The 16,832-nt window shown below is 41.0% G+C and overlaps 1 protein-coding gene across 1 annotated transcript in view; it reads right to left on the bottom strand.

Moving 5' to 3' along the window:
* Window positions 1–16,832, bottom strand: part of CORIN (corin, serine peptidase) — a 315,814-nt gene that overhangs the window by 212,338 nt on the left and 86,644 nt on the right. The window contains exon 4 of the mRNA XM_077814583.1: window positions 1,139–1,349. Within this exon, the coding sequence (XP_077670709.1) occupies window positions 1,139–1,349 (211 nt within the window). The remainder of the gene's footprint in view (window positions 1–1,138; window positions 1,350–16,832) is intronic.

The raw sequence follows: 16,832 nt of genomic DNA, 5'->3' as shown, positions 1-16,832 counted from the left end.
CCCCTGAGCAAGAAAGTTGCAGCGCTGTAAATTGCCAGTGTAGGCAAGCCCTCAGACATCCTTTCACTCAAGCATTCATTAGGAAATTAAGTTAAATAGGTGTTAACAAAAACCAAAGAGTTTTAAACTCTCTGACAAAACATCCTATCCCTTCTCAACTGTTGGGCTTTCAGACTCTTGGTACAAAGACCTGAATTTCAAATGGAAAAAAACAGGAGTAAGAAACGTGGTTTGTGGTTTTGGTTTGTTTGTTTGTTTTTTAGTTTAAAAAGGAAAACTAAAACAACTTTGCAGACCTTCTGTATTTATCAAAAACAAAAAAGGCACCAGCCTATTTCCCCCTTTATGTCACTTTTAATTTTCAACATTATTAAACATGAATGATCTCATTATTTTCCTTTAAAAAAGGAAAGTCAGTGCAAAATTACATGAATGGGACATTAAAGTTGCATAATTAATTGTAAAAATCAGGACATGCTATTGCTAAAGTTCCTAAAATAATATTAACTCAGGACCGTTCCATACATGCTGCTAAATAAACTGTACACTATAAAATACACAAGACATAAATATATTTATCTTATTTTTCTTAAATTAGTAGAATAGAAAACACTACAAACGTAGTACATGGCTGAGTTACTGTTGCATTAGAAACCGTAAATTTTGTTTACCCTGACTTGTTTATTAAATTTTACTTTGATTATTCATAACATTTTATGCATTTAATTACATATTACATATAAGTAATACGTATGTTTTTAAAATATATTCATATATCACTCCATTTGGGCACATGACCACTAGATAGGCTTCCCTTACTATATCTTTTTCATTGATTGTGCTAAGAAAGCAACCCCTGACTGCATTGCAGTTCTGTTCTAACTTGTGGCACAAATTATTCAAACTATTATAATGACACTAATTAATTTCTTCCCAGCAAAAATACTAAGCTTGTTCTAACAGAAGAGCTTGAAGACAGTTTAGTAAGGCAGAAATGCTGGGGGGGATAGCTTTGACTAGCAGGATTTTTGCAATGAAAAGGCCATAGGCTTAGCTCAGGACTGTTTTGTTCTGATTAGATATGCAGTATTATGCTACAATTGGCTCTACTCACTGACTGATTTTAGTTCCCAAATACCTGTCATCACCATCACTGATGCACTCAGGAAGAGCAAGGCTACAGCCGAATAGCATGATGTGTTGATAGCAGCTGAGTCGGTTGAGATAACTGAAGAACTTGAGGAACTTTTCCATTTCAATGCTTTTGACAATGGAAAGAACTGATGTTAGAGTGGTGTGGTTATATGGCAGCATTTGGCACTGGCTGTAGGTGATATTTATGCAGGCACCTGTGAAATCAAAACAGTTAAATTTAGAACATATGAACCAATTAAAATCTTATATGGTGACTAAGTATCTGCTGAATTGAATAGTTAACTTTAAACACTATCACTTCACACCATGAAAGAGGAGCATTTTCTTAGTGCTTGAAGAACCTGGAGAAGTTTGGGGTTTAGTTTGGATATGCAGCCAAAAGTTTGGCTTTCACATTTATCTGAACCTCTTGGTTCTTCAAAACTGGATTGGAAACTATATATAACAGGCTCCCTCATGAGTTTTACGTTAAAGTTAGGATAGACAGACCATGAGAATACCCTCTTGTGGTATTTTTACATAAACTGTTCTGGCTGAAAGAGGGAAGGAAGCAGAAGAGATCAATTAAGGCTAGTTGGGCCTTCCACAAGCTTCTCCTGTCCTCTTTTTATTTTATCCAGATTGGTTCTCCCATCCCTAAATTTTCTGCAATACACTGAAGGTTCTCAGAGGCCCACAGAAGACCTACTAAAAATCAAGGGATAAAATCTTGGACCCATTGAGGTCAATGGCAAGACTCCCATTGACTTATTTGGGCCGCAGTTTCACCCAAGGGTTTTTAACATTTCCTCTCCTCTGCATACTGCTAATGAAAGTAAGAGTAAAACACTGACTTGAGGGAGGCATAGTACAGGTGGGCATTACACAAGCCTTCCCATACCACTGCACAGGAGTGCACACCACTCTTGATCTTCAATTCCCTGTTAGTCCCAGGCTGAGCACCTTTTGGCATATAGAGTGCCAAGTCTATTTGCACAGAGCCAAATTTTTCAGAAGAATTTAGGGTCAGATTTTCAAGTGCTCGGTGCCCTTAAACAAAGGCAATTTTTCAGAAAAGCACATAAATAAAGGCCAGATTTTCAAAGGTGATCAGCACCCAGTTGCTCCCATTGAGACACCTCTGGACAGATTTTCAAAACATCTCTATATTCAATATATTTAGCTCTTCTGAAAATCTGGCCACTTATTTTGATGCCTATTTTGGGCCCAAAAGTGAAATGCTTGCAAGTGCATGGAATTTTTTAAAAAACATCATAACAGAGTCTCAAATATGGATATGATGTAATCTGTCAAACATCTAGCTTGGTGGTCAGGGCCACCATACCAGACAGTTTAATGTATTTTACTGAACATGTGTAAAAGTATTTTGGACATCCTGAGAAGTGCCCCAATAGCCTATTAATCTTAGCCTGGCATGACTAATTGCTATTAGAATCTGGCTCCTTAATTTTACATTTCTTTAAAAAAATTTTTTTTAATCTTATTTTAGAGAAGGATTTATTGAGCCTATCCTTCCACTAAGAAAAATAGTTTCTAGTAGAGGACTAATGAAAAAATATTAGGGAAAAGCTTATAAACTCCTTCTCTATTATTTTGAATATGTTTGTTCTTATATTCTCTTTTTGTATATACTTCAGTTCCTGTATTCATCAGATCCTTTCCTCTGTGAGCCCAGTTACACTTTTCAGCAGCGGTGTAGGGCCCAACAGCCACTTTCAACTCAGTTTATATTGCAAAAAATGATTTGGGGGTAAACAGCACCAAGTGAATTAAAATCAGGTGACGGGCCATGGACTGGTGCTAAACTATAGTCAATGATGCTGAGCTCATCTGAGGAAAGCAGCTCCTTAAATCTGCTCCTAGATCAGTTTTTTAAAGCAATGTGCAGTTCAAAGAAGTCTGGCTACCTCTGGAAAACTGCAGTTCTCTGAGGCCAGGCTCTGAGGGGAAACAGCAGCTGTGCTTTAAATTGCCACCAGGAGGAGCACTTGCCATTAAATATAAGGGGCAAAGAGATTTTACTTTTTCTTTTGGTAATGAAATATTCAGCTGCACAGATGGTAGTCAGTGCACAGCAGTGATATCATCCAAAAGGCCCAAATGGCTGGAAATAATTTGACTTTGGATAATCAGTGTCCATAGCCATACTCTGTTTATATCATATCTAGTTTGGTAGAATTTAAGGCAGTCAGGCTGGGGTGGGTAGGGAATCATATTTTTCAATTTTCAAACCATTTGGAATCTCCATGTTTTTACTGGTTGAGGTTTTCAGATAAGCTTTCCCACAACCATTATGATTCATTATTTCACTTGCATGCTGCAGTTGTGTACTTGATCTAGTGGGTGGCCAAACAGAATTAAGTCTCTCCACATCTGCTACTGCTACTGACAAAGGGCTTGTCTTCATTGGCAATTTACAGCGCTGCAACTTTCTTGCTCAGGGGTGTGAAAAAACATCCCCCTGAACGCAGCAAGTTTCAGTGCTGTAAAGCACCAGTGTAGACAATGCACCAGCGCTGGGAGCTGCGCCCCTTGTGAAGGTGGGTTTTTTAGAGTGCTCGCAGAGCTCTCTCCCAGCGCTCCGCTGTGACCACACAAGGCACGTTAAAGAGCTGCCATGGCAGCGCTTTAGCATTGCCAGTGTAGACTAGCCCCGAGTTATTATTTATTACTGATATTATAATAGTGCCCAAAGGTGTCTATCAGGACTGAAGACCTATTTTTCAAGGTGCTGTACCAATAGAAAAGCATGGTCCCTGCTCCTAAGAACTTAAAGGAAAAATGACTTCTGTTCTCAAACAGAGGCAGACAATGAGGTGGTGGAAGGAGAGAGAAAAAGAACACTGTAAATCTGTTGGCCTGCAGCTGCTTGAAATAATTTTTTTCCCTAAGATCCAAATTTTGCCTTCAAACACCAGTAAGAAATACAATGTACACCTCCATCAGATACAGATTTTGTAAAGATTCTGATTCAGAAAAAGCACTATCAGATTGCACAGGGTTCCTCAGCTTCTCAAAGAACTAGAGAATGTTCTGTAGGAATCTATGCTGGACTGGCAGCAGGATGGACTCAATGAGTCTTCCCCATCTCTAATGTCTATGTGTACTGCTCTCTTCTTTGACGCTACTCCAGTGCTTTTCCTAAGGAATTACTTTAGACCACAGTTTTGTAACGAATGTCAAGTAGCAGGAAAAACCACTTAAAAACTCACAAGAGAAAACATTTATTTAATCAGGAATTGGGACTTCAATCAAAAGCATTATATTTTTCTGTTTGGAAAAACCCGTTCATAATAGGCAATAATTTTAAAACTAAAGGGGTAAACTCAAAGTAATTAAATCAAAACTTCCTACCAACAAATAGACACCGAATTAAATAAGAACATAGTAAACCCCAAAATTTATTAATAAATCCACCACTGAGTTGCCACAATAACAAATGACAAAACATGATATCCCATATAAAGTCTAAATCCACCTTACAAACTCAAACTTTTAACATAATATCAGGTGAATCTGACTAACACTACAACATACTAATACCAAACACACTACAAATCAATTGTAGAATGAACCAGAGATGGGAAAAAATCAGGTATGGGTACAGCAGAAGCCTCAATCCAATAAGAACATAAGATTGGCCATATTGGGTCAGACCAAAGGTCCCTCTAGCCCAGTATCCTGTCTTCTGACAGTGGACAAAGTCAGGTGCCCCAGAGGGAATGAACAGAACAGGTAATCACGGAATCATAGGACTGGAAGAGACCTCAAGAGCTCATCTAGTCTAGTCACCTGCACTCATGGCAGGACTAAGTATTATCTAGACCATACCTGACAGAAATGTTTCTAACCTGCTCTTAAAAATCTCCAATGATGGAGATTCTACAACCTCCCTAGGCAATTTATTCCGGCACTCAACCACCCTGACAGTGCGGAAGTTTTTCCTGATGTCCAACATAAACCTCCCTTGCTCCAATTTAAGGCCATTGCTTTTTATCCTATCGTCAGAGATTAAGAATAACAATTTTTTCTCCCTCCTCCTTGTAACAACCTTTTATATACTTGAAAACTGTTATCATGTCCCCTCTCAGTCTTCATTTTTCCAGACTAAACAAGCCCAATTTTTCCAATCTTCCTTCATAGATCATGTTTTCTAGACCTTTAATTGTTGTGTTTTTGTTTTTTTGAATAGAATAGAATATTAGGGTTGGAAGAGCCCTCAGAAGGTCATCTAGTCCAATCACCTGCTCAAAGCAGGACCAACACCCACTAAATCATCCCAGCCAGGGTTTTATTAAGCCAGGCCTTAAAAACCTCTAAGGATGCAGATTACACCACCGCTCTAGGTAAACCATTCCAGTGCTTTTACCACCCTCCTAGTGAAATAGTGTTTCCTAATACCCAAACTAGACCTCCCCCACTGCAGCTTGAGACCATTGCTTCTTGTTCTGTCATCTGCCACCACTGAGAACAGCCTAGCTCCATCCTCTTTGGAACCTCCTTCACGTAGTTGAAGGCTGCTATCAAATCCCCCCTCACTCTTCTCTTCTGCAGACTAAATAACCCCAGTTCCCTCAGCCTCTCCTCATAAGTCATGTGCTCCAGCCCCCTAATCATTTTCGTTGCCCTCCGCTGGACTCTCTCCGATTTGTCCATATCCCTTCTGTAGTGGGGGGACCAAAACTGGACGCAATACTTGGGGTGTGGCCTCACCAGTGCTGAATAGAGAGGAATAATCACTTCCCTCAATCTGCTGGGAATGCGCCTACTAATACAGCCCAATATGCCGTTGGCCTTCTTGGCAATAAAGGCACACTGCTGATGCATATCCATCTTCTTGTCCACTGTAATCCCCAGGTCCTTTTCCGCAGAACTGCTGCTTAGCCAATCAGTCCCCAGCCTGTAGCAGTGCATGGGATTCTTCCTTCCTAAGTGCAAGACTCTGCACTTGTCCTTGTTGAACCTTATCGGATTTTTTTGGCCCAATCCTCCGATTTGTCTAGGTCACTCTGGACCCTATCCCTACTCTCCAGCATATCTACCTCTCCCCACAGCTTAGCGTCATCTGCAAATTTGCTGAGGGTGCAATTAATCCCATCATCCTGATAATTAATAAAGATGTTGAACAAAACCAGCCCCAGGACCAACCCCTGGGGCACTCCGCTTGATACCGGCTGCCCGCTAGACATCAAGCCGTTGATCACTACCTGTTAAGCCTGACAATCTAGCCAGCTTTCTATCTACCTTATAGTCCATTCATCCAATCCATACTTCTTTAACTTACTGGCAAGAATACTGTGGGATCATCAAGTGATCCATCCCATTGCCCATTTCCAGCTTCTGGCAAATAGAGGCTAGTGACACCATTCCTGCCCATCCTGGCTAATAGCCATTTATGGACCTATCCTCCATGAACTTTAGTTCTTTTTTGAATCCTGTTATAGTCTTGGCCTTCACAACATCCTCTGGCAAGGAGTTCCACAGATTGTGCGTTGTATGAAAAATACTTCCTTTTCTTTGTTTTAAACCTGTTGCCTATTAATTTCATTTGATGACCCCTAGTTCGTGCGCTATGAGAAAGAGTAAATAACACTTCCTTATTTACTTTCTCCACACCAGTCGTGATTTTATAGACCTCTATCATATCTCCCTTTAGTCGTCTTATTAATCTCCCCTCCCCTGTTCCAGCAATCCCAGTTGCTTCCTCTCTCCACTAAAGATCCTTTAATTATAGGAAACACAAGAAACATAAAAGAATCTCAGTTATACATAGAAGACTGGACAGTGGATGTGAGGATGATAAAATGGGGGAAAGTGTTTAATCGGCTCTCTATGTTCTGTACCAATATGGCTCATTCTTCTTTTTGACATGAATTAGGGTTACTCTGTATATTTCACTGGCTGGTGGAGAATGGATTTACTGAGCTGGTGATTTTTTCCATCTCTAACGTATGTGATCTAAGCCAGATAATCAGGAGGTCTAGTCTTAGAGGACTTGAGCTCATGTACAGTACTGACATTGTAATAGCTGTTGCCAACTAGCTGTTATAACATAAAAAAAGATGCTGGGGACTTTATATAACAGTAAATGGTACATTTATTACTGAGAACCATACAGGTAGACATTCCAGGCTTGCCTGCCTGGCTACAAGTGCTGTAACAAATGCAGTGTGCTTTTGCCGATAAGGTTACATAATGATGCCCTCCATACAAGACCATAGGTAATAACTTTGGTTTTTACTCCAGAGTTCCTACTATCATCACATCTCTCTTTTATTCTTAAATTAAATACATACAGTGTAACTGAATTTCAACTTTTTTACTTAACCATATCACCTTAATTCAGCACTCATAAATCTAATTTGAATCCTTAAAAATCTAGAACAATTAGTCTGTTTCTCTAGCCAGCTCTCTTATCACTCTGCCTTTAGAGGTAGTAACAGGAGTATCAGAGCTCTTCCCCCGTATTTGAACTGACAATTTGAGACTCAGTAGATTCAGTAGACTGGTCTGGTATTGCTTGCATTTTTGAGTTCTATGTTGACACAGTTTCTGTTTGTTCCATATTTTCATACTCCTGCACAATCCTTTTTATGCTTATCAAATTCTGTTTCTTCTATAGACATCTCCGTACTCTGTCTTAACAAGATAAGCAGTTGGAGCAGTGTGTTGGTCAACCGCCTTTGCAGGTTTCCATGTTCCTTTTTGACAAATACAAAAAGTCTCTCCATTTTCCAGAGGTGAAAAAGATTTTGCACCTTTGTCAAAGAAATATTTCTGCTTTGCTTGTCTCAATTTTAGGCTACTTTGTAGGTCTCCTGATATCAGCTTGGGTTGTAACAACTATGATGAAGTTTGTAATCTGGTCCTTAGTCATCTTTCCATGAGGAGTTGAGTACATAATCCTCATCCTCTCAGAGGTGTATTCTGATAGTACACCAAGCTAAAATAGGGATCTGTATTATCCAAGCTAGATTTTTTAAAGAATTCTTTTTACAGTTTGAATTGCTCTCTCAGCCATTCTGTTCAACTGTGGGAACAATGAACTTGAAGTTTAGTGACTAAAACTGCATTGCTTTGCAAAAGTCCCTGAAGAAAAACTGTAGTCCATTATCACTAATAAGTTTTTCAGGATGCCATACCTTGCAAATATAGACTTGCTGCGTCTGATGACACAGCATCCTGAGTCAAGCAAATGTCTACGTATTTTGAATACTAATTAGGGCTGTCAAATTATTTAAAAAATTGATCATGATTAATCACACGATTAATCGCACTAACAAACAATAGAATACCATTTATTTTAATAGTTTTGGATATTTTCTACATTTTCAAATATATTGATTTCAGTTACAACAAAGAATACAAAGTGTACAGTGCTCACTTCATATTTATTTTTGATTACAAATATTTGCACTGTAAACAAAAGAAATTGTATTTTTCAATTCACCTTATACAATTACTGTAGTGCAATCGCTTTATCATGAAAGTTGAACTTACAAATGTAGAATCATGTACAAAAAATAACTGCATTCAAAAATAAAATAATGTAAAACTTTAGAGCCTACAAGTCCACTCAATCCTACTTCTTGTTCAGCCAATCAAGTTTGTTTACATTTGCAGGAGATAATGCTGCCCGTTTCTTGTTTACAATATTACCTTGTCATAAATATAAAGGGAAGGGTAAACACCTTTAAAATCCCTCCTGGCCAGAGGAAAAACCCTTTCACCTGTAAAGGGTTAAGAAGCTAGGATAACCTCCCTGGCACCTGACCAAATGACCAATGAGGAGACAAGATACTTTCAAAAGCTGGGGGGAGGGAGAAACAAATCCTCTCACTATGTCTGTGTGATACTTTTGCCAGGGACAGAACAGGAATGGAGTCTTAGAACTTAGTAAGTAATCTAGCTAGATATGCATTAGATTCTGATTTCTTTAAATGGCTGAGAGAATAAGCTGTGCTGAATGGAATGGATATTCCTGTTTTTGTGTCTTTTTGTAACTTAAGGTTTTGCGTAGAGAAAAAAAAAAGTAAAAAGAATCACCTCTGTAAAATCAGGATGGTAAATACCTTACAGGGTAATTAGATTCAAAACATAGAGAATCCCTCTAGGATTCTAGTTCTAAGACTCCATTCCTGTTCTGTCCCTGGCAAAAGCATCACACAGACAGAGAGAGAGGCTTTGTTTCTCCCATCCCCCCAGCATTTGAAAGTATCTTGTCTCCTCATAGGTCATTTTGGTCAGGTGCCAGTGAGGTTATCCTAGCTTCTTAACCCTTTACAGGTGAAAGGGTTTTTCCTCTGCCCAGGAGGGATTTTAAAGATGTTTACCCTTCCCTTTATATTTATGACACACCTGAAAGTGAGAACAGGCATTCGCATGGCTCTGTTGTAGCTGGCATTGCAAGATATTTATGTGCCAGATGCAGTGAAGATTCATATGTCCCTTCATGCTTCAGCCACCATTCCAGAGGACATGTATCCATGCTGATAATGGCTTCTGCTCAATAGCCATCCAAAGCAGTGTGGACCAACGCATGTTCATTTTCAAAATCTGAGTCAGATGCCATCAGCAGAAGGTTGATTTTCTTTTTTTGTGGTTCAAGTTCTGTAGTTTCCGCATTGTAGTGTTGCTCTTTTAAGACTTCTGTAAGCATGCTACACACTGCCCTCTCAGATTCTGAAAAGCACTGAAAGTAATGAAATTGTTCTTAAAACAAACAACATGTATGGGTGTAGGGAGCCGGGGTGGCTCCCCTCCGAACCAGAGGTTAAAGAGCCACCCTCTCAGCCTGAGTGGGCGGGGCCAGACCAAGCTTCTGCCAATCCCCGGAAGGGGAAGGGTGGGACAGGAAGTATAAAGGGCGGGGCCCTCTGCCCAGTGAGGAGAGCACCAGGGAGGGAGACAGACACAGGCTGCTCCCTCGCGATCCTGCTGCTGACCCAGGCGAAGCCCTGGGCAAGGAGGAGCCTGACCATGAGGAAGACCTGGGGCAACCAGGGCTGCCTGCCGCCGAATACCCAGAGGACCTGGAGGGGCCTGACTGAAGCCCGGGCCAGCGTGAGTCCGATACCGAGGGGAGCGGGAGTAGCCCGCAGCAGAATACTCGGACGAGATGGAGGGACCGGAGTGGCCCGCAGCGGAATGCCCGGAGGAGATGGAGGGACCGGAGGGACCCGCCTGAGAGACTGGGTAGGAAGTAGCCCAGGGGCCGAACTACACCGTGGGGTGGGTGTGTTTGGTCAGTGGGCGCGGACAGCCCCGCTGACCCAGTGGCAGGATTCTCACCTCCTGCCACTGTCAGGGCCCTGGGCTGGAACACAGTGGAGATGGGTGGGCCTGCGTTCCCCTACCCTGACGCTCCCCTGCCTGAGGGGCGTGCTACTGACTCGTGCGGCGCTCCCCTGCCTGAGGGGCGCGCTACTGACTCGTGCCGGCGCACCTTCCCCGCTAATTCCCCAACGCCCGGAAGGTGTGGCTGAGGCCTGCCAGGGAGACCATAGCTCTCCATCGCCCCTAGGGGCTCGGAGGACCGACCGACACCTGTCACAATGGGTCATCCTCTGAGACTGCTATAACATGAAATATATGGCAGAATGTGGGTAAAACAGGGTAAAACAGAGTAGGAGACATACAAATCTCCCCCGAGGAGTTCAGTCGCAAATTTAATTAACTCTTTTTTTTTTTTTTTTAAACAATCATCATGAGCATGGAAGCATGTCCTCTGGAATGATGGCCGAAGGATGAAGGAGAATACAAATGTGTAGTTTATCTGGCACGTAAATAGCTTGCAATGCCAGCTACAAAAGTGCCATGCAAATGCCCATTCTCACTTTCTGGTGACATTGTAAACAAGAAGCGAGCAGCATTATCTCCTGTAAATGTAAACAAAGGTATTTGTCTTAGCGATTGGCTGAACAAGAAGTAGGACTGAGTGGACTTGTAGGCTCCAAAGTTTTACATGGTTTTGTTTTTGAGGGCAGTTATGTAACACAAAGAAAATCTACATTTGTAAGTTGCACTTTCACCATAAAGAGATTGCACTACAGTACTTGTATGAGGTGAACTGAAAAATACTATTTCTTTTGTTTGCCATTTTTACAGTACAAATATTTGTAATAAATAACAATATAAAGTGAGCACTGTTTACTTTGTACACTGTGTTGTAATTGAAATAAATATATTTGAAAATGTAGAAAAACATCCAAAAATATTTAATAAATTTCAATTGGTATTCTGTGGTTTAACAGTGCAATTAAAACTGCTATTAATTGCAGTTTATTTTTTGAGTTAATCATGTGAGTTAATTGTGATTAATCGACAACCCTAAAAATAATCAACTAGAATAAAATAATCTGCGTCTTGAAACTCAGACAGGTCAGTGCCAAGTTTCTACCAAGGGACCTCATGTGGTAGCACTGGTTCCTTTTGATTTTTGTTTCTGAAGTTCAAACTGTGTTGCAACATTGTACCATGCCCTCAATTTCACAACATCTGCCTGACCAATAGACAGCATCTAAAACTCTTCTTTTACATAGCTCTGCTCCCAGATGATTCTCATGGATAACAGACAAGATCTCTTTTCTGAGACCTGCTGATACTATGAGTCTGTCATTTTTAAAGTCAAGTCCATCTTGCACACTTAGTTCCTCTCTATATGAGCAATAAGCATAGATATCCTCTGGTACTTTAGTTCTCTTGTCTGGCCATCCTTGCAAAATAGTTTGTCTTAAGGTTTGCAGGACAACATCATTTGCAGTAGCAGCAAGAAATTCTTTCAATCTATGTTCTCAAATAGGCAAATAAGATATCATGAGATGTACTGCATCATCATCTTCCTACAAATTTACTCCTTCACCATGCAACATGTATGCTCTGGATAAAGCATCAGCAATTGCTAGCTCTTTCCCTGGTCTGTATCCAACTTCCAGTTGATAAATCTGGAGTGTTAGCAATCATCTTTGAATCTTTGGTGGAGAACTGTACAAGAGGTTTTCTGAATGGCCTCCAGAGGTTTGTGGTCTGTTTCCACAGCTAATTTTTCCCCATAGAAAAACTGATGAAACCAACGAAATACTATGGCCAGCATTTCTTTTTCTGTTTGGACATAGTTCTGTTGTGCAGCTGTCAGAGCTTTCGAGGCAAAAGCAACAGGAGCCCTGTTTTGTACCAACATAGCTGCTAATCTGGTAGAACTTGCATCCACTGACACAGTAATTGGTTCTTTGACATTAAAGTACTTCAGCACAAGTGTACCATATGTAATTTTTTCAAGTGTTTATATACCACTTAACGTACTGGCATCCAGGCAAACTCAACATCTTTTCCCAATACTTGTCTTAAAGGAGTTGCTACTGTTGCCATGTTTGGGATATATTTCTCAAGGGAAGTAACCTTTTCAAGAAATCTTTGCAATCCAGCTTTGCAGGTTGGTGCAGCCATTTCAGTTATAGCAGCAATTTTTGAGTTGTCAGATGTTCGACCTTCTTTTGTCAAGTGATGCCCCAAATATTGTATCTGTCAGAGACAATTTGCATTTAGTTTTGTTCAGTCACAGGCTCCTTTCTTGACACCTATCTAGAACTCTCTTGAGCCTTTCATTCAACACCTTTGAGACCTTCAAATGTTACTCCTGGGGGCATTCTGTGCCAAAAATTAAAAATTATGCGCACAATATTTTAAAATTCTGTAAATTTTATTTGTCAAAACAACACTACATAATCAAGCCAGTTTCAATTATTTTGGTAATTTATTTCAAAATACCTATCAGCAAGTATGTCTGTAACAATACAGACAGACACACACAAATTCCCCCAGGAGTAGAGAGTTAAAGAACCTCCTCTGACAACCCAGTTCCTGTTTCTCTGCCCCTTTCCCCACCCCTACTCCTACCCCAAGCCTAGCTGGGGAGCCAGACACCCACAACCCTTCCCACCCTGAGTTGCAGGGCCCCCCCCAGCCCTGATACCTGCACCTTCTTCCCCCCAGAGCCCAGCTGCGGGGCCCCCCCAGCCCAGATACCTGCTCCCCTTCCCCCCAGGAGGCCAGGTACAGGGCCCCCCCTTACCTAGATACCCACACCCCTCCCCCCAGAGCCCAGCTGTGGGGCCCACATGACCCAGATACCCGACCCCCTCCCCACTCATAGCCCAGCCATGGGCCCCCTAGCCCAGACACCTGGGTTTCCTGGGCACCGTTGCTTCCTTCCTTCAGGACGTGCTGGGAACTGCAGCTGCTGGGAACCTTCCAGTTCCCTCCCCCCGTCCTTGTCTTCAATGTGCGAGCTGGGCTCTGCCGGGTCCAATGGCCCCTGGTGGCAGCTAGCAACATGGCAGCCATTTCTGTGTGGGAAAGGAAATTCTGCACGCACGTTAATTTCTGGAAAAGTCTGCATTGTGCAGTGGCGCAGAATTCCCCCAGGAGTAAAATGTCTGTTGGTACACTTCAGGAGCTGAATAGCTGCCAAAAGGAAATCCAATGAATCGGTACCTGCCAAATGGTGGGTTAAATGTAGAGAGTCTAGAACTTTGTCATCCAGCTATATTTGAGAAAATCCACTACTGGCATCGAAGAGAGTGAAAACTGTAGCTTTTGCTAACTTGTTGGTGATTTCTTCTACTGTAGGCAATTGGAAATGTTCCCTTTATATCACTTTATTCATATCTCTTGGATCCAAGCATATTCTTATTTCATCTCAACCTGGTTTGTCTACAGTTACTCTAGAATTAAACCATTTGGTAGGTTCTTGCACTTTCGTTATTACTTGCAGCTGTTCTATATGGTGCAATTATTTTTCTGCTTTGTTCCTTAAGGCCACTGAAACTTTACAAGGCGCATGAATTACTGATAGTACTAGTGAGTTCATCTTTATGATTTGCATACCTGGATAGCTTCCTACACCTTCAAATACATCCTTGTAGTCTTTAAATGTATCCCAGTTACCTTATGGCGCTTTCTTTACCAATATTGACTCTTTGCACGAAGTTTAAACTTGCCACAACCCATAAGCCCAGTATGACTTGTGAATCAATTCCATCACATGAAATTCCAGCAATGCTTTTTTATCCCTATACTCACAATATAAGCTGCATTTACCACATACTTGCAGTTTGTCCCTTGAGCAGGTTAACAGCTGGATCACTGAGCTGCAAAGTGGTTTGGTCCTTAAAGTGCTGTATAACTTGACAGTACAGACCATCACATTGACCTATGCCACATTATCAATTTTAAAACTCACAGTTTTCTGATCATTAATGAGCAAATTCACAATCCACTCATTCTTGGGAGGCTCCGTACTCAGCATATTGAGAAACAGATCCTGCAAGTGCTCGTCGGTTTCTGTGAGGATAAACATCTGTTTGCACCGGGACGTTACCTTTCCAGAGTTGCACATTTTGGCAAAATGATTGTGTTTGCCCCATCTTCAGCATTCTTGCCCATACACAGGACAATTCCTTATGGCATGGCTATCACTGTATCTATAACAACCCTTAGTTACTTCTGACTGCTCTTTTTTCATGTCACTTGATTGCAGGCTTTTATTAGCAGCAGAATGCCTTCCAGTCCATGACCACATATCTGGGTGCTTACTAAAAGGTGGGCTTACACTGCAACTTGTGCACGTTTTTCAGGTTCACCCAGTTCATTAGACAATTTTGCAGTCATTCCATCTGCATGACATATGTCCATGCACGTTCAACGGTTAAATTGTCTCCATCAATAACCTGCACCGAGTCTGATTACCACACAAAATGCAGTCTTTAATGAGTGAGTCACACAGTTCTCTAAATTCACAGGATTGCGCTGCCAGTTTTAAATCAGTCCCATATTGATCTATGCTTTCCTCTTCTGACTGACTTCTAGTGAAAAATGTGTTCCTCTCTTCATGGGCCTCAAACTTATTCTTTCAGACTTGTATTTTTTCTTTATCTGTGGAATTGTCAAATTGAAAAGTGTTAAATACCTTTCTTGCTTCTTCACCTGCCACAAGATGAAATAATGTTGTTTGCAGCTGTTCATCTTTTTTGTCTGCACAACTCACAGTGCTGTACAGCTCAAACCCTTGCTTCCACTTTCTCCAGTTTTCTGCTGCATTTCCTTCAAATACTAACTTTCCTAGAGGCTTTAAGTCAGATCATTTTTCAGATGTTTTCTACTCTTTTCTTACTTTTAGCTTTGTTCTGACACCATGTAATAGCTGTTGCCACGCAGCTATTATACCATAAAAAAGATATCGGGGACTTTAAATAACGGTAAACACTTAAGTTATTGTTGAGAACTGTAGAGACAAGTATTCCTATCTTGCCTGCCTGGCTCCAAGTGATGTAGCAAATGCAATGTGCTTCTGCTGATAAGACTCACTACATAATGATTTTCCCCCGTACAACATTATGGGTAACTTTGGTTTCTCCTCCAAAGTTCCTACTATCATTACAGACACTACACACTGCAGTGCAGCAGGGTTAGGACAGCTGAATTGCACTGTTAGAGCTGCTGTCCTTCGGATGAGACATTAAAAGAGCAATTTTACTCTAAAAATTGAATGTGTACAGTTGGTGTGGTTCTGTGTTTATTGCATCTGACTGACTGTGTATCAATGTCCTCAATTCACAAATAAAATTATGAATTTTCCAATTGCCATCCTGCAAACATAACCTAGGATCTGAAAGTGAAACTAAACTCTTTCCTCTTCATGCATCTTTATCAGTAATAAAGATTCTGCAGGTCAGATTATGCCCTCATTTACGTCTGTAGAAACCCATTAAAGCTATTGGGGTGTGCCGTTGTGTTCAGAGGCCTAGATCCTAATTGTAGTATTATGCTCCAAGTTGATAAGCAGCAAACAAACACATCAGTCTTAGGTACACAATTGCAATAGAATAGAGAGTTGTAAGAGTACACATAATTTGGCATGAAGGATTTTTATTACTGGTAATGATGCTTGAAAATGAAAGGACTTAGCTTCATTTTCAAATCAGAGATGTAGTTTGTAGGGGTGTCAGAAAAAATCATATTTTTATTTGTAAATTGAGCAAATTTTACACTGAGTCATTAAGAGGCAAACATGGAACAGCACAATGCTATTTTATTTAGTAACTTTTCAGTATAGAACTATACTTAAGAAAAAAAGTGTCCCTGGATGAAATCCTGACCCCACTGAAATCAAGAGAGAAACTCCCACTGACTTCAATAGGGCCAAGATTTCAGCCCCGATCTTTGAAAGAGAAATGGGTCTGCAGCCTGAGCAGAGCTCTCCCTAATGAATGGGAAGGACATCCAGCTCCAGTAGTGGCCCCAGCACTTCCTCACTAGACTTCACCACTTGAGTGTAACTCATGAGCGGCAACCCATAAATCCCCTAGTATCTCTGGAGCCTCAGAGGAGCATATCTGCTGAACCCCAAACGGAGAAGAGGGTGTTTGTTCACCCTCCATAAAATGAAGCTCTACCACCACCATAGAGACAGGTTTCTCAATCTGAATCTTTAAAGTAACTTGAAAACACCTCATACTTTCATTTTAAAAATCTGGCCCTTATAGCTTTGAAGGATCTACAGTGTGAAAGCAGCTATATAAACCCATTATTTTCTGTTCTGTTACAATTACACGCCTAAGACTCTGGGTTTCTTTTGCTTAAGATAAGAACATAAGAATGGCCATACTGGGTCAGACCGA

The sequence above is a fragment of the Eretmochelys imbricata genome, chromosome 4 (assembly GCF_965152235.1).
Source record: "Eretmochelys imbricata isolate rEreImb1 chromosome 4, rEreImb1.hap1, whole genome shotgun sequence".
Classification (NCBI taxonomy): domain Eukaryota; kingdom Metazoa; phylum Chordata; order Testudines; family Cheloniidae; genus Eretmochelys; species Eretmochelys imbricata.
This window is presented reverse-complemented; position numbering and strand designations above follow the sequence as displayed.